The sequence below is a fragment of the Rhea americana genome, unplaced genomic scaffold (genome assembly GCF_003343005.1).
Source record: "Rhea americana isolate MKP2758 unplaced genomic scaffold, rheAme1 scaffold_349, whole genome shotgun sequence".
NCBI classification, from domain to species: domain Eukaryota; kingdom Metazoa; phylum Chordata; class Aves; order Rheiformes; family Rheidae; genus Rhea; species Rhea americana.
The window spans coordinates 58,697-78,354 of record NW_028186478.1 but is presented as its reverse complement, the minus strand read 5'-3'; the positions used below and the strand labels follow the sequence as shown (position 1 = coordinate 78,354).

Genomic DNA, 19,658 nt, shown 5'->3' with positions numbered 1-19,658 from the left:
ACTCTCTTTCATAATTCTAAAATTTTGAAGATAAATTCAGAAGACATAAATGTTCTAAGTGTTTCAAGAAAATATTTTTTCTTCTGTTCTCTATATGACTATACATTATTCAATATATTAATAGAAAATTGTAACCTGAAAGGCAGTTCTATAGCAATCATAGACTATCACATTGTCTTACTGATTTATTCTCCTCCTTCCTATATTTTGCCTTTGTTTTTTATTATTCATAGTTAATCTGTATTTTGCACACATTCTGCACCATTCATCAMACTAGTTCTTTTATAACAAGAATAGAAATAATTCATTTGCTTTCTTTATGTAATCATCTCAAATATGTAGGAGGAAAAAAAAATTTCTTTTAGAGTTGCTTTTTATTAGTGGAATATGTGAATGGGAAAATATTGAAAGTTTTGTATCTACTTGTGACAGTACTTAACTCTGTAGCCAGTGGGGGAAATAATATGTTTTCAGTGTTTGATTATATATTATTTGATTATCTATGTATATTATTAAATACAYGTTCCTTCCAACAAAGTGTTTCAGTTGTTCACATTTGGAAACTCCAAGCACTGTAAACTCATGAAGACTTAGTTCAGARGGTTCTCATTTGTAGGAAAAAGAAGAATGTATGGGAGGATCATTCATAAAGCAAAATTTGAAAATATTGACAGAAGTTGCATATTGAAGTTAAATATTTTTAAGCATTTGTTAAGCATTTTTAACAGTCTTTTTTTTTTTCAAGATGAGTAGTATAACAATACTCTCAGRAGCAAATTAGTTGTATGACGGCCTGGGAAAGAATCCATTATTTAAAGGAGAAACAGRGAGGCATTTGTTTCTATACTTTCATAATATGACGCGCTTTACTAAGGTGTGATATTTCTATAACTTTTTGCTCCTCTACTTGTTAAAATTAATTTCCTGTATATTGCTATTTCACTTCTCCTGCTGTCAGCCCAGTTTTATGCCTCTTCACTTTTTGTAAACATTGTTTTTTCTTTTCCTTTGTATTACAGTTCTGTGACTCTACCCTGCTAAGTCCATTTGCAAAGAAAGAAAAAAAAAYAGCTTTTTATCACTATTAATCAGTCCCTACCACAGAGCTGAATTGTCTTTGACTTGATCTGTGGTAGGATAAATAGGTTTCTGATGCAGGCTCTTAGCTTGTTAATTGGAAAGGACTCTTTAGAGGCTTATGGGAAACTAATATAATTAGAATGACAAAAGCTTCACATCCTGGGTGCAAAATCCAGTTTCACAAGCTTTGTTCTACCTGGAGTTTGCCACATTGAAATAAGGTAGGTGAATAGGGACAAAAATATGGTGAGACTGGTTGTTCTGTTGATCCAAAAAAATAGAAACAAGTATCTGAAAGTACAGTTTAAATCCCTGATGAGACTGCTATGACTTTTTTTCTTTAAAACTCCGATGCTAATAAGGACAGAAGAGAATGTTCTTTTAGGAAACCAATAGAGAATGGTTCTGTATTAAAAGTTCCTTTGTAACCCAAGCACATTCCTATCTAGGTAATACTACTATATATCTACTAATATTACTGTTTGTCCAGTGCCCATTTTGACATAAGAGCAAATAATTAACATTTCTATTTGTTTGGAAATACCAAGCTRGTGATTAAAGATAGACTTTTCCTCTTGAAAATAAGATATCTTGTATGGAGAAAATACATTATTTAACCTTTTGTTATTTGTTTTCTATACTCTGGGAAGCTGACCTAGTTATTTAGAAGACAGATATCAAATAATCCCTTAGGATATATTATTAAAGATCATAAGATCCTGCTGCTGTCACTTTGAGAACAGTTAAAAGTTTATGTCACAAAATAAGTAATAAATATGAGTACTCAGCAGCATGACAGAAAAAAAAGCTTTGGTTTATTATTAAAGACAAAAAAGTAAGTAGCATAGACAAAAAGAGTAATAAATGTACAGATGAGAAGAATAAAAGGGACTCTGTGGCTATCCCTGGGGAAAAAAAACAAAAAAAACAAAAAACAAAAAAAAAACACCTCTCTCCCTAAGAGAGAGCAGCTCTCATCTAGCAGCTGAGGTTGCTCTTACCAACAAGATAGAAAAAAGAGCAGTGTAGCRTCGATATTTTTGTGTTGTTACCAGGCAGACAGACAGACAGATATATGCATCCTTTATTAAAATTTAAATTTATTTACTGCTGTATATGGGAGCCATGACAGATGTCAAGATTGGTAWACTGCTACTGTATATATTGTGAAAAATGGTGCAACAGTTTAAAATCTTCAATAGCTAGAATATCTGACTCTGTGGAAACAAGCACTTTTAGTTATGGAACAGGACACCAATGGATGCAGCCTCTATTGTTCATCCTTGCCTTCACACCTGCCAACATGTAACAGTGAATGACAGTGAAACTATTCAGCTAAAGAACAGCTGTGTTCTGCTGTCACTCTTGTTATAGGATGTCTTTTTACTTGAAAGAAATCAGCTTAATGGGAAAAGAAATATATCTTGCCATGGGGCCCATACAAATAATAACAACTAGCAACTTTGAAAATCCAGATTTACAGATGATCTGCACAGGCTTTATCTATTTTGTCACTTTTCAGTCTGTGATCAGTCTGTGTCCCAGATCCTCTCTTACCACCTCCCAGAGATAGCTCCCATCCCAAAGTAAAGACGATCCTGAAGATTCTTGTGAACTTATACCAATATGGGTATCAATACTGTTGCTGAGACAACTGTAATATGGAGTTCACCCTGAAGAATGAACTACACTATGGTTTATCAGAGTCATCTTTATTAGAATAGTCATAGGATAACTTAGACTGGAAGGGATCTCTGGAGTCATCTAGTTTAACTTCTATTCAAAGCAGGGGTAGCTTCCAAGTTCAGTGAGGTTGCTTGGAGCCTTGTCCACTCAAGTTTACAGTATCTGCAAGGACAGAGATTCTACCATTTCTCACCAGGCCGCCTGTTCTAGTACTTAACCACTTCCACTGTGAAATTATTTCCCATTATGCTCAAATGGAATTTCCTTTACTGCCAGTTCTGACTGTTGCCTCTTATCTTTCTATTGTGCACCTCTGAAAACAATCTGGTTCAGTTTTCTTTATAATCTTCCTTTAGGTGGCAGATTTTAAAAATAGAATGAGTGACTTCATTTTACTTTATCAAAAAATGAACTAAGACTTTGATCTACAGTAATAGAAACAGTTATAACAAGATAAACTGATAAAAATATCTTATTATATTATACTTAGTAAGGACTGTCTACAACTGTCCCAGATCTTGGCTTGCATGTGAGAGGATTTGCTTTGCCTCTGTACAAACCTCCACTGGTCCTGACATGCCTCAGACAATTTTTATAGCTTCACTTTTTTTTCTGTTCCTTTGGGGAAAAGATGACATCCTGTACAAAAATCCTGTATTTAAAGTTCCAACTATCTCTTATATTCACAGTATTCTCTTGCTTTCTGTTTATCTGTCTTTAATTACAGCTTACCTTCTCTTYATGACACTGGAGAATGAGGCATTGTGATGGTCATGGTGGATTACTGCATGCCTTTCTCTTATTAGAGTTTTTTTGACTTATTTCCATTTTCTCCTTAGTTTACTCTGCTTCTTGAAAAATTAATGTCTTTAAGACTGTAAAACTATTTCTAAGATTATAAAACAGTATTTTTAAAATGATATGGATTTAGGACTAGAATTTGTACAGCCACTCTTTGAAGAAAAAGCTTTTCCTGAAGCCTAAACATGTTACAACCAACAGTATAACAAATTCTATTTGTAAAATACTTCCTTGATTGGCAACCTCCCCCAATACATGGAAAACCCTTTACMTTTATTACTCATTGCATTATATAACAGTTTACCTAGTTAATGGTAAGGTGCTGGTACAGTTCCCAAAAGAGCTAGATTAACAACCAGTGGAAATACATAAATGTGGGAGATTCAGTCTAAGCGGCTTACTGTGAAATTTAGGTGAAACCTTCACTGGTTTCTTAAGATTTGTGTATACTGATAGTCTTTCATAAAGGTTGTGGGACACATTAACAGTAATAGTAGTCAATAAGGAAGCAATCAAAACTCAGTGCTTCTTGGCATTTAATTGTTCTCTGATCCTGGACTACGAAGTACTGGAGCAAGGAACCTCTCTATTCCATTCCTAGGTATTGTCACTACAATTCTTCTAAAATGTTGAATGATACTTATCATGGATGCCTGTATTAGTCAGAGATAAATCATAATCCAGTCCATACCTAGTTATGGCTGTCATGTACACTCTTTCTCCCAGGCATGGTTTTTCTTCTGACTTTTGCCTTGATAGAATTTTGGCAAATGCAGTCCCTTCTGTAGTTTAAAATCCTCATTCCTAGGAGGAGGGTTGGACAACAGGCAGACTGACCACTGATTAGTGTGYTGCTAAGTGAGCAGTGAGGGTTTTGAGTTTAAGTGGAAATCTCAATATATGGCAGAATATTATATATATGTAGGRCAGTATGATGTGGAAGCTCTGGGACTAGACAAGTGGAGAGTGTGAGCTGAGAAAATCCTTATCTTCGATGATCTCCCCAAAGAAAGATTTTACATATTCTTGTTCTCTCCTGGATGTCTGCATTTAGTGATACATTTTACTGGGTCTTACATTCTCGCAGCATCTGTCCCTTCAATCATTTTTTTCAATCTTATAACTTCCTTGTGACAGTTTCAGCAATAAGAAAAGATAAGATTTGGCTGGTATCTTAAGTGTCTTCATCTTCTTATCCCTTTTTGTGTCATGCTATTTCTTTCCTTGCATTCATCAGAGGCAGGTTTTAACTCTTCATATTGTACCTTCTTGTTCTGCTTCTTCCTTTCCCCTAAATATTTCCCAAGGGATTGGCTGGTAAATTCTGTAATATTGTTTAAGACTGGCTTTCATTTTGTATCATCACCCTGCAGTATGACTTGAAAAAAAAAAATTTTGTGTGTTACTTCCAACATCTTAAGATGGTCTTTTGAGATTAGTCTTCCCAGTAAAGGACTGATAGAACCACAGAATTGGGAATATGTTTTATCTAATAAAAACAACAAAGACTTTGAACTACTATGAACAATGCAGCAATGAACGATTTCCTTGCTTGCATTTTCCTAGCTTGCTCTTTAGCTACTTACCTTGCCTAAGGTATTGTCTATTTGCTCTTAAGGTAATAGTGTGTCATGGTTTGAGGTGGAACTGGGAACATGGAGGCTAGATGGGCTCAGGTACCAAAGCATGTTCACAGCTATATGGTCAAGAGCCAACAGTGGGGGAGGCAACAGGAGGACTCTGTTTGGGCCAGTGTCATGGCCCACGACCTCCCTGCCCCATGGYGGGGCAGACTGGGCGGCCTTGGAGGACACCGGGCCCAGTGCAGCATCCTCCCAGCGAGGCRAGCAGCTGGCCGCGGCCAGCCCTCGGCCGCCTCCTGTGGCGCCCCCTGCCGCCCCGGTTATGGGATTGGGCAGAGAATGCCTGGCTCTGATTGGCTCACATCCCTGCAGCGCCTGGCCATTGGCTGTTGCTGGGGTGGGGGAGGAGCGCTGCCCTTCTGGAAGGTTCTGCGCGCTGTGGCGATGGCAGCCTGGGCACTTTTCACTGCGACCAACAGGTTGTTTACCCTAAAGTTACTCCCTCATTCTTCTCTGCTTCTTTCTAACTGTAGTACAAATGGGTCCAACCCATCTTAACTGCCGCATGGTCATGAGTACTGGCTGGCCTCTTCTACCGTTGTTACAATTTGTCTTGGATACAAAATAGTAAAATGCCTATTATTTTTTTCCATAATAACGCACAGTTATTTAGATAGTTACTCTTTTTTTTTCTAGATTTTTTTTTTTTGCTGTATGCACTTTTTTAGAAAGCATTCTAATGCCCAAGCCTGCATGTTTATGTATATTACTTTTATAGGCACTGAGATCATTATTTTCATACATTTACTGATTAAATGGTAATGAAAAGAGTAAAGTGTTGGTGACCTTCATTTTGTTTTAATGAGATCTGAAGAAAGAGCCATTTCAAATGTTCCAGCATTGCCTAAGATGTGGTTGAGTTTGATATTTAGAAGTAATACATACATTGTTAAACTTTGTTAGCAGACTTGTACAGAAAAAGGATGTGTGGTACATACTGAATCTTCTCCCAAACATATCCTTTTATATCAAATTGTGTGGAAAGTTTCAAGTACCTCCTTGTGAAATCTCTCCCACCACCACCACCATGTTATTTAAAATACAAATAGAATATCCTTCACAATGAAGGATCCCCTTCCCTGAGTGCCAGTACTGGATGTTGACAATCTGGTAATGATGATATAAGGGGCAGACATTGACGGGTGGATGTAAAATCCTGTGACAAAACACCGAACTGAATGCTGTGATTGTTCAATGACAGACAGCAGGCAGCACCAAAAACTACAACTGACTTCTGACATTGGCTCTTAGGCTCCGTTCACGTCACTGCATGTGGATGGATACAAACATATAAAAAGCTTTTCCAGAGAGAAACTTCTCTGTCAAACTGTTGTATTTTAAAAGTACGTAATAGGTCACCTGTGTCAAGAGCTATCTGATAACTATAAGACAGRTGTTTGACCACATAGTTCCCCGAAAATACATTTTAAAAGTATTATAAGGCAGGTCTAGATACTCTTTTAGAAACTTTGTTAAAATTATTGGATATTTTCCAATCATTCTCAGGAGTTAGGTCTGTGAGTCAGAGTTTATGATTTCTTTGTAGGGAAATATACTTAAAATGAGGATGGTCATTCATATATTTTTGACAAAGATTTCAAAAGTGGATTAAAACGTTATTGAAAAGTAGCTAGTATTAAAAGCTAGTTTCAGTAGCAATGGAAGTTGTTACAACCTCCACTTTACACCTCCAGTTACCAACTAGTCTCTTCTCTAGTTATGGATCTCTTGCTCTTTTACTTGGTGTTTATGTTTTCAAGTTTGCATTGCATTTCATTTTCAAAATATTCTCATCTAGCATCATTCTTGGAATTCCTGAAAGTTTCTGCCTTGCTGCTGTCTKTTTCAACATTAATAACTGATATCTTTTAAGCTCCCTCATCTATTTAGTTATATGTATTATATATACCTTTGARGACTATGTGTAAGCAAAAAAATACAGATTTAATCAAAGAATATAGTATTGATACTGCTTTTACTCTTCAAGTTTTGGAGATCTACAGGTTGTTGAAAGCAACACAAGTACTGAACTGCATCCTGCCCAAATCTGATTTCATCTGTGATCTATGCCTGCCAGCATCTTAGGCTGGGGCAAAATTCTTTCTGCTTATTCATCTCTTGAACAGYTTTTTTTATGCATTGCAGTTGTTTGCCCTTGTGCATGGAACAAGATTTTGTTCTGAAATAAAACCTTTGTTTCTGAGCTATGTACTATGACAAGATGTAAACCCACTGGTTGTGCTCTGGCCTCCTTGAAGAGCAAATGTTGTTCAATGAGCATAATAGTGACTGAGGGACAAACAAGTTGATCCCTTCTAAATATTACTCCTAACCACAAAATTTAGCTTAACTCTACCCTTTCGCTTATGAAGCTACAAGAGATTTTTTTTTGCCTAGAAATTGSTTTTGCTTTTATTGTGATGATTACTAATGTTAGTCTTTCATCAAAAGCAAAGTGCTTTCTTAAATGCAGTTCCATTGTCTTTGAACATATCTAAACCTGTTTATAGTGAACAACCATGAACTCCAGTGTTTCCGTGCTTTGGAACAAGACAAAAGTTTTAGTCTGGCAAGTACAACTGGATTTCTTTTAACATTGACTTTCAAGTGCTGAGTAATGGAGAAGAAAGAATTATGACAACTGATAAAGGAAGAGTTGATTGAAGAATTTTAGTTTTAACCATGACATTTAGGAAGATATGTCATTAAAGACAGTCATGTAGGCTTACAAGAGTAAAAGGTCAGCTTTCAAAAACTAATTTAGAAGTTTATATCACAGAGTTGAAAGTACCATAGATGAAGCTGTGACTGAGTAAGATTGATTAGGGGTAAATGTAAAGGGACTGTTTGAAATCGAACAAGAACAAATCTGGGAAGAATGCAAAAATGAATGGAGAATCTGCTACCTAGGCCTAGGGAAATATTCTAATGTATGGGAGTGGTTGTCAATTCCACAGCATCAACAAAAAACTGCTTGCTTTTTTTTTTTTTTTTTTTTTCTTTTTCCATTTAAGCATTTACAGGACTTTTTTGTTGTTTTTTTGTGTCTTTTTGTTACATTTTAAGAGAATTAAATACTGGCTTTACCGTAAGATGCTATTTTTTTTTTATTTATCCTTTTGCTTGTGTTCTGTGCTCTATGACTGTTTCCCTAATAGGCAGTTGGACACAGTTTCACAGAGGGTCTTGTCCATCTGCAGTGTGCACTTATAAAATTCTAGGAAATRATATTTTAACTCTGGATATCTAATTGGCAGCAAGAACAAAGTGCAAAACTTGAAATGAACAAATGGCTAATATTCAAATCTGCATACAATCTCTATATGCTAGTTCTTGCAAGTCGACGTTGGTTTCTTGAAACAAAGAGACACTGTTTAGGAATTTTATTTCTATTCAAACCTGAAATAGAATTCACAGGAAGAATTCATCTTATATATCTACATTTTCTAACTTTTCCTTTTATACCCTTTTAATGATTTTAGTTTTTCCAGAAATAGATGGCATATTTAATAGAGATACCAAGATTGGAACCCATCATTTTGCGCTAGGATTTATGTTCAGATTTAGGCTTTTTTTCAGCTTCTCCATTTGCTTGTTTTACCCCTCTGTTACAGGCTTTTGCCTGTCATCTTAAATTTCAAGCTCTGTATAGTGATACCTTTTTTATGAGATAGATATGTTGGTCCTTAGAACCTCTTGATATTATTATAGTGCTGTATATTAAAAGAAATAGAAATAATTTTAATCTTGCAAATCCCATTATTCTGTAATATTAAGAAAATTACAGTCCTAACCAGGCTTTGTCAGTGACTGTATTTTTGTGATTTTTTTTCTAAAAAGATTCTTTGACTATAAATTTAGGGGAAAAACTAAACATTTTATTTTAAAAAATTTTGTGACTAAATACCGACCATACAACGCTAAAACTTTACAACAGTGAGGATATTACTGGTCTACTCATGTTTACAATTAACTTTTCAAAGAGAAAGCCCATTTCCAAAATAAATACATTTCTACAGCAAACAAGTCAAAATGAAACAGCTAGGCTATTAGTCACAGAATGCTTGAGATACAAGCATGTGAAGCTGCCTACTATGCACTTMGGTAAACCTCTCTTCTCCTTCTGTGTTGGTACTTTTGGTATTGGTCAATCTATTTCTTAAAACTTAGAAGCTAGAGAATATCATGTCCAGAATCTTACCCCAATTCTTAAATATAGTCTCCCTTTAAAGTCATGTAGATTTKCATCATCAAGATGTTTTTTTTCTCATCAGACTCTATAGATTTACTACTTATTGCACAAAGAATCACTGTTTTTTGTTTATTCTGAGCCTAGCTCTTAACAGTATCATTTGATGCCTCCTAATTTATATATTGGAAAAGAAAATAAAAACTGGTTCCTATTCACTGTCTTCCTATGCAAGGAAGAATAGCAAATGCTAGTGCTATTTGCATTTTTTAAGACCCTCCTAATCCTCACTCAGTCTGTCTCTTTTCCTGGCTAAGGAGTTATCAACTGTTCTGTTATTATGTGTACAGAAGCTGTTTTGTCCTTCCATCATCCTTATTGGCCTTCTCTGAATCTTTTCCAGCAATTTTACATATGAAGAGACCAAATTGGTGTAAATAATTCAAGGATGGGTGAAATTTGGATTTTTACAGTGGTATAATTTTATATATATATATATATATATGTATATGTATATGTATATGTATGTATACTTGTGCATGTGTGTGTGTTTACTGTGTATATATATATACATATACACGCACACACACGCACACATATATGCACACACTCACACGTATATTCATTTATATATTTTATCTCTATTCTTTTGCTTAGACTTCCTAAAATTTGATCTGTTTTTTTTGACCATTACTGAACACTGAACTGATGTTGTGGAACCATTTATTTTAACCGCAAGGTTTGACTCCTTTATAGAAATAATTGATTTAGAACCAATCCTAATTTTATATTTGTAATTTTTTCAGGAAAAAAATAATCTCATTAACTGTTCTAGTTAGATTCCCGGGGGCCAAATGTCCAGTTTGGCAAGCCAGCACACACACACACACACGCACACACACACACGCACACAAACACTCTTTAGTAGCAAGCAGTTTATTAGTAGATACTTACAGACAGACTGACCTGATGGTAATCTCGAGAAGGACCACTCCAGTGCTTGCCCCAATCGTCTGCATGATGAGAGAGTCAGCAGGCACAATCTTTTCAGGCATCCCTGAGGAGGCAACATGGCCCTCTGTTGTGTAGCAGCCTCCCTCTTCTTCAGAAAAATTCCAGTATTTATCATTATTTGTGGTAGGCAGGAGTCCTGGCACATGGGGCCAACAAGTGCAGGGAGTCTAGCCCAACTCCGCCCCGGTTGCATAACCGGACTATGATACTGCGCACGCCTGCAGACTTCTTTCAAGGGCCACATTTGACTTTGGGGGTCGCTATTTCATTACTCTGCAACTTCTGACCTTCATGTTGACTGCTTCTCATGGTGATTCTGTGGCTGGAAGCCACAGACTCGATATGTAACCAGTCACTGTTCTTTCTCACAGATTTCCAAGACCTTGTTAGTTACTTACTTGAATTCCGCTTAACACAGTGGTCTTGTTCTAGACATCAAAAGGTTACAACAGGGACCATTCTCACCAAGTATCAGGTAGTACAGATAAAAAAGTTACAACATGGACCATTCCCACCAAGTATCACGTAGTACGGATACATTAACATTTACCTGCTATTGTCTTTTATCTGCTATTTTATAATTACTACTTAATGAGATCCTTCTGCAGATATTCCAGGTTCATTCATTCTTCTTGCCTCAGGTATAAGCAGTGATGATAATCCCAGTATCTAACTAAAGTGATTTGTTACTGTCATTTAGCCAATTTACTCCTAAAGTGATTTCAAAATCATACAGATCCATGCATTTATGCTACAAGGAGTATTGGAGGAACATTTCTGTTTTCTTTCATAGTGAGCCCTAATGAAAAGTGTTCATTTATCTTCCCTCCAGCAGCTCTATTTTCTCTCCTTTTATATCTTGATCATAAATTGGCTTTGCAGTTTCTTTGGTAGACCTCCTGCTCCTGATATATTCGAATAATTATAACTATTTTTGATGCATTTTGATTCTCTGATTCTTCTTTGATTCATTTTGTCAGTTGTTCTTTGAACTCCCTTTACTTCTGCTGCCTGATTCTGTTTTTATAATTCATTTGCCTATGTTCCTTTCTCTTATCTTCATTTCAACATGATGTCCGCTCCTTAGGTCTGATAACCTCTCTTATCCTGCTGTTTAGCCATGCTGCTTTCATTTTCTCTTTGTTAAGCTTTGTTAAACCACATTTAGTCCTAACTACTCTTAAGTAGTCTTCACACTGCCTGTGAAGACGTCTTAACTTTGTCCTTTATGTTCCTTTTTAGTAGCAGGAATAAAAAGCTGCTTCTTACTTTTGCATAATTCTTTTGAGATCACAATTGCAGTGAAATTTTTGGACTTGGTGCTCTCACAGATGTTGAATCTACAGTAGGTAGTGGTTGCTGCTACAGAGTAGCTTTTCAGTTGTAAAAMAAMCAAACAAACAAAAAAAAACTAGATCCTTTGTGGTATTCAAGACTAGAGCAAGTGTTGCATTCAATCTTGTGAGCTCCCTAAGCAGCTGCTCCCTTAAGCAGTCACTGACACCTAGATTTTATTGAGTGCATTATATCCTGATGTAATATTTGTCTGATCTATATGAGGTTAATTTAAATCTGTTGGTGTTACATTTCTCATTTTTATCACCTCTTTGCATATCTCAGTTATTGTTGCCAACATCGTTGACTCTTACCATCCTAACACAGAATCTTGCTTGTGTTTAGCTTGGAATCCATAGAGATTCTGTTTTATTTGATGAAGTAGTTAGTTTGTTAGTTTCCTTTGAGTCTAAGCTCTTTCTTTCTCACAGAGCATTTACTCTGTTGTTTATGCAGCCTATTTTACCTTTCCTCTCTCTMTATATATATAAACTATAAACTACATATATATATTTATAATAGTTTGCATTCTGACGTTACTGTTTTTTTTTCATCTGTCCAGAAACCCCTCACTTGAGAATACAGAATTTCTCTGCTTTTATCCATAATACAAGCATAATCCACAATAATGCACTTCTGTACTTCTTTCCTAGTCCTAGAGATTAAAATTTCACTTACAGCCTTCCTGAACTTTAAGTGCCAGCAGTTTTGGATTATTTACAGTGCAGATGAAGTCTGTGCCTCCTGAACAGGCTGTCTTTATTTCAAAAATTCCTTCAGTTTCTGATCAACGTTAATCCATATTGTTTGAGTTATCTTTTCAGGCAAGCATTAAAGCCTTGTCTGTCTCCTTAGTCGTGTAGGGAGTATTGGAAGTGTTTTAGAGAATCTTCCTATATAAGTCCAGGTCTCCAACTTCTATCCTTGCAACCTAGTTTTTATCTCTAGAACTTATTTTCTACATTTCCCTATGTTTTTGGTATCCATGTGGGGATCAAACCTACAGACTGCTTCCTGTTTTCTTTCTGGGCTGAGCGAGATTCCTGTGAGATGTGTCATCTTGCACTTGATGAATCAGACTTTCTGGAGTCTTTTCCTTGGAGTGAAAAGCCTGGTGATCTGTTTACTTGATGGCATCTTCCACCATTTTGGCTGCATAGGATCTCAGCTCTAAGAAGGGGATTCAAGAAAAAACATGGTCATCCTCCCCTGGGAGAAGTACCAGCGGAATTATTTCCCACATTACCAACTTGTTGCATCCTGTCACAAGACTATACTTGTGGATTCTGCTGCATGATGTTTCTGGAAGTCTTCTCAATGAACCATGTATATATACTGTCTTTCCATGGGAAATATGCTCAGACATAAGATACAGTGAATTGGATAACTCTCATCATTTTGCATGAATTCTGCCTTCATATCTTCTTTAAACAGATAAAGTTCATACAAATATTAAATACTTAGAAAAAAGTAGTATATAGGCATTTTGCATCAGTAACAGTATTAATTATACTTTAATCTTCAGGCACCTCCATTCTTACTGTGTAAGATTAGGCTACTTGTGATAGATTTAATTTCGTTTATACAAATGAGCTCAGATATTATAGCAGATAGTGTCATAAAAAGCCCGTGAGGATTTTAGTAATTCTACATTTAGAACTGAATTAACTTTGTGTTCGTGAAGTAACATGATAGATCATGGTTTAAATAAAGATTAAAAAAAAAGAAATATTTCATTTTAAGGTCTAAAGGCCATATTATTCTTAAAAAGAAATAGTCACTATTTTAAGTTCCGATTATGATTTACCCTAAGAAAAGGGTTAAAATGTCTTGTGTCTGTAGTCTGAATATGTCCATTTTCAACTTCCTGTCACTGAAATTTGCACTATGTTTGCCCACAAGATTTACTCATTTTCTGCCAAGGAAGTTGCTTAAAGCTGTCCTTGATCATCCCTGAAAAATGCTTAAAAAAGCTAACTAGGTCCAAGTCCTGGTATCTGTTTCACTGCAAGACAAATTTCTCAAGCTGTTTGGCATTCTTGTGACTGTTCTTTGCTGGCTCTTCAATTTGTGTGTATCATTTTCAAAATGAGCTTATCAGAACTTGCTGTATTCTTTCAAGTGTATGCACCACTGCCAGATACAGAAATAATTTATTATGTCCTTACTCATATTTAGTACTCTCTTGATGATGTTGGCTATGGTTTTGTGTAGGAATGCATATTTTTCTCATACTAAGTAAAACTCTTTTTTTCCCCAAAAAATCACCTTTTTCCAGATAGAGTGCTTTGCTCCATTTATGGGAATAGTTTTCCTTGTTATAAGATTTTATCTTTTATTTGCTAGTACTAAAATATGTACTGTAATTTACTTTTAATTTAACATATCGTCAAAGTTATTATATATCCAGAATCTGTCATGTTCATCATTACTTCTTACTTTGTGTCACCTACACACATTATTGCAATCAATTTAGATTTTCTATCAGATCACTAAATTGTTTTAACTTTTTAAATAATCCGGGGCCTGTCACTACCCTATCAGAAGCATTATCAACTTAATGATGACTTTATCTTAATTAAATTTTGATTTGGAAATGTTTTAGTGAGCCAGTTTAAATGCATTTAAAATATGCCATATTACTTTGCACAGTTTTATATTTTTCATTAAGCACTTGTTTGGAATTAGTTTGGTACCTTATGCAGGTTATTATGGCATTGGTACCTGTCACTAAGATTAGAAATTTCATAACAGGTGTTAATTTAATTTGAAAAACTGTGTTCCATAAAATTATTCTTTAAATTTTTATGAACTGATTTGATGGCTATTCTGTGGTGGAAAGGGTGATTAGTTGACTGATTTATGATTATCAGACTTTTAAGCCTCTATGATATGATTATGAACCATGCACTATTTGTTTTTTAAAAATTGACCCAGTTTTAGCTTTCTTCTATTCTTCTGGAATTACACGCTCTTCAGGTTTTTAAAAATTGAAAATCAGTAACAAAAATCTATCATTCAGTGAAAATCAGAGGTAGAATTTGGTCTTGTATGACGACTAGTCGTGGTCATGTTGAATCATATATAATCACATGAAAGCAATMCTGTCTCATAAGACATTTATGCAAACAGTTGAAAAGCGCTATTCTGTGGTGGAAAGGGTGATTAGTTGACTGATCAATGATTTTGAATGTGGGGATCCATGTATTCTCACTCAGACTGGATTTGAGCTTYCTTAGTACATGTGATTATTTTGATTAAAATTTTTGGTTCCAATCAAAATGACGAAAGAATAAATGAAATAATCTGAAATAGCACATGTTTCACAAAAATGAATTATATGGTCGGAGATTGAATCACACACACCTGTATTCATACAGATATATTCACCATAATTACTATCAACAGATAAAGTAAAGGTATATGTTCCATTATTATGGTGTCAGACACTGAGAGGTAAGCATGAATGAAATGTTAAATTCAATTTAATCTTAAACACAAGATAGGATACTATAGAGAAATATTGATAAATGTTTATCTTCTTTATGAACTTCATCAGAAAATGCAAGAAAATAATCATGAAAAAAAGATTGTCACGTTTTTTAGCACATCCTGCAAAAAAATTTGCATAGGCCTGAAGATATGGATTAGAAAACATTGGTATTTGCAATTGAAAATGAGCAGCTAAAGAAAATTCAACTGTAAAAATATGCATCTCAAATCTCTTCATACAGTTTTCTCATGAAAACATTTGTCAAAACAAAGCAAAAGCATGTAAAAATTTATATCTAGGAAGAATCAGCAATAGAAAAAAAATTAAAACTCTATGTGCAAAATTCACAGTATAGAAGAGCTCTCAGTGTGAAAGACATTTATGGTGAGTGCCTATATAGTCATTCTTGAATCATAGTTCAGAACTGAACTTGATCACCCAGATTCTGGAGTACCTTTGAGAAGTAACTTTTTTAAATTAAAAAAAGACATTATATGTGCTTGTTCAGATATCATATTTTCACCTAAATTTATTTTCTCTGCAATTTTTTAAAGCACAGAACTGTTACACTTCGTAGACAACCAGTTGGTGGCTTGGGCTTAAGCATAAAGGTATGGATAACTTATTGTTTGTTTTTTCATTCAATTTTTGGTATAAATAGTTCTCTCCATTTTTAATTGAGATCTCATGGTTAATACACATCTTTTGCAGGGTGGTGCTGAGCACAAAGTGCCTGTCGTCATATCAAAAATATTTAAAGACCAAGCAGGTAAAATACATGTTTATATCATTTAAATATGCAGTACTGTGGTATACATGATTTTTTTGAGAAATTAAATGTTCTTTAAACGTATAATTAAAATACATTTATGGATCATTTCTTCAGCATCATGCTATCTTTAAGTCTTTCTATAAATATCCAAGTGCTCCATATGTCTTTGKGCTGAATTTAAAATCTGTAATCTTTCCAAGTCTTTAAGACCTGTACTTTAAATTTTACTGGTCAATATTAGCTTTAGAATATACGCATTTCACAGCAGAAACACAACAGTGTCATAAACACAGCATTTAACATTAATTTTTAAAACACAGCAATGTCATAGAAAATCTACTGATACACTTAACTTTAATAATCCAGAAGAACAAATAGTAGGAACAAAGCATATTTTTCCCCACATAGTAATTCATTGTCRCATAGTATGACTTACTGTGCCTTGTAGCAAACAGATAATGATTTGTAATGTTTGTTATGATAACACAAGGTATAAATCAATGTACTCCAACCCAATTAAATATTGCATTGACAAGTATTCACAGAAAGAACCTCCTTTGCAGGGCAGTGTTAGTACCTGGAATGCTCTTGAAAWCTTGTAGAGCTGCTGTGAAAAATACAGGGTAAATTCAATGGAACTACTGCACATAGGTGAGAATAATGAACTACACAAAGATAGCAAGTGAGGTGAACTAAAGGTTTTAGATGATCAAAACAAAGTCATATTTTTGTCTCTGCTGGACGTGGTGACTAGTTTGTTCTAGACTTCACTAAGACAACCTTTAAATATTTGAAGAATTACTATGTTTCTATGATAAATCTGTATGTTTCCTGTCTTCTCTAGGATAAATCTGTCCCTTTCTTACAACCTTTCCTCGAGAAAAGAGAGAACACTACATAACAGTGTCTCTTTAAAGGACTCAGAGCCATTGGGATCAGGTTTCTGGCATCATTTTTTTTAACTTATCAGACTCTTTTTCCTGCCTTGTGTAGTGGAGATTGAGAATTTTTGATTCTCTAATTATTATTTTTTTTTCATGAGAATCTGTATCAATTTGTAGGGTAACAAATACACCAGCAATTTTATGGGGTCAACAATTTACCTCAGGTTTGAAAATCTCTTCTCAGAAGATACCTGTTACAAGATCTTGTTATGTTTTGTCCAAGAAAGCTCTAAAATAAGTAGCAGGTACAATAAGTCAATGTTGTACCACAGTAAGACAATATGTCATGATCCTGGTGAATCAATGAGTGGCATGAAGACACTGACCCAATTAACAAGATGTAGAGAAGGTAGTATATGCATTAACTGCACCGCTGATGTGGGTGTTGGATCACATGACCTCCTGAGGTACCTTCTGTTTTTGTGATAAAAAAACAAACAAAAAAAAAAGATAGACATGTGATAGAAATGGTTATTGGGGTACTTTGTATCATGCATGTCCATTCTGATTACTGAATGCCCGCACAACAGAAAACAATTCTTTTTATGTTTTCTTCTGGAAAATTAATATTTCTAAAAAGCATGAAAGGTTTTGAGAAAAACATGGAAGTCTGGAAAGTTCACATACTGCAAATCTTCCTATAAATCTTTTTTTGGATATGATATGAAATCTTAAAATGTTTTTAGTTTTCTGTTTAGAAAAAAGACAATAACAAAAGCTATTCACAGAATTATTTTGATAGTAGGATATTTAATTGGTAATTAAACCTAATAAAAAGAATATGCCCAAATGTAACTCTCAGATGAATTTGAGGAAAGATTTCAATTTTAAGATTTTAATGTCCTAATGTTAGAGGAAATAGTTTAATAATAAAATGTTTAAAGGAAAAGTAGTGTTCTATATGTATGTACATGCTTTCTTTCTGTATATATTTATATATCTCCCTATTTATTTATACACATGTATTTTTTATGCATATATATATGTATTTATGAAAATATATCAGAAAGAATAATGATATTAGATGTAACAAAAGGAGATGTTAAGCATTAGGAAGAGATCAGACACATGCAGAGTTATCTCAGACCTACTAAACAGCTGTGTGTTCAAAATATGAATAAGTTAACAAGAACTTTCATTATTCTAGGGACTAATAATGGTGAAACTGGTAGTCTAACTTGAAAGGTGTCATTGGGATAAYAGCCTTTGTATGAAAACATGGGCAAAATGACATTTCCAACTTTACTTTGGTTGGATACAGTACCATTTTATGGTTCCCAAAGCTGAAAGTGTGATATAATAAAGTAGTTGCTTCTCTTGTATGTACCTTTGCAATGCTTTTGCTGTCCTAAATAATGACAGCTGTCTTTATGCCCCCTTTAAATTTCCTAATTATAAGCAAAGAAAGGAAGTGATTTTATTGGTATTGACCTAAGCAATAGCTGAAGACATTTACACTTCAGTTGTTGATATGGGGTGAGAATTTCAAATTTGCTTGATTTAATCATTCAACACAAGCATTTCTATAGCAACAGTGGTAATAAATATGGTTCTTAACGGTTYGTCTAGCTAGGAGGCCCCTTAGCTGTGATCTTTCTGTTTATAACTTCCAAATGAAGGTATTCTACGTCACAGCATTCAACATCAACATGACTTTCATGAACAAATTCACTGAAATATATACAGGAACACAATTTAAGAGCATAACCCTAGATTTCTGAAATACAAGCTTAAGTGGCCATTCAATTCTGCAGGCTAATGTCTCATATGTTACGAATCACAGTAAAGAATGCCCTGAAATCTATCTGAATGCATACTCTTCTCAACAGTATTAAGAAACAGCAAGTTTTGCTAATGACACTCCCTCATCACCAAATTCACGCCCCAATACTTTACATTTCTTTGTGAATTCTGTGTTCTCTCCTAACAAACATGTTACATTTTTTTCATACCACCAAAACTTTTGTTAAAGTTAATTTTGGAAAGACAGAAGCCCTGTACCAGTCTCTAAATGAGAACAAATAAATGCAAACACATTTATAAATTCAAAAATAAAAGTGATATAGTTAACTTCAGAGTCATTTAATCCAGCATAGTTGATACAGATAACTTTGCAGAATTATTAAATTGCATGCTTTAAAGAGAAGCAAATATATGTTTCCTCAAGTATGGGTAAGCTTAAGAACAGGAACATTTACAAATCATCCATTAAATATAATATTGGAGTACCTAAAATGAGGAGTAATAAAAAATAATTTCTGCTACAGTAACTAGGAAGAAGAGTAGATGTTCAGGAAAACTGGAGATAATGGAATATAAACTCATAAAACTGTAGGAATTTTAATATAAGAAATTACTTACTTTTCAAACTAACTGTCTAGATATCTTTACTGTCAAAATATGTCAAAATACTGCCCGAATTAGATCACGCAGGAATACTTACTGATAAGTTTTATGTAAATATGAGTCACTCGTGAAAGGCTAAAAGCAGCACCATGGACAATGCCAAAAACAGGACAAGTTCTTCCAGGTGTTTGTATTTCTTTAATAAAAAGAGGATAGTTTAAACTGCTAAATTCAGTTAAGACTGACTGAATGCTTCTTAGATCTTTCTAGAAAATGCAATTACAGGAATATGAAGTATGAAACTTAAATATTAATATAGCACTTACAGATCATTACTTATTTAGTTGCAAAATTT

At 34.4% G+C, this 19,658-nt stretch overlaps 1 protein-coding gene across 1 annotated transcript in view; it reads left to right on the top strand.

The window, feature by feature from the left end:
- LOC146592046 (gamma-2-syntrophin-like) overlaps positions 1-19,658 on the top strand; it is a gene marked incomplete at its 3' end in the record, with an annotated part of 199,668 nt that overhangs the window by 121,439 nt on the left and 58,571 nt on the right. The window contains exons 3-4 of the mRNA XM_085311736.1: positions 15,796-15,852; positions 15,953-16,010. Of these exons, the coding sequence (XP_085167862.1) occupies positions 15,796-15,852; positions 15,953-16,010 (115 nt within the window). The remainder of the gene's footprint in view (positions 1-15,795; positions 15,853-15,952; positions 16,011-19,658) is intronic.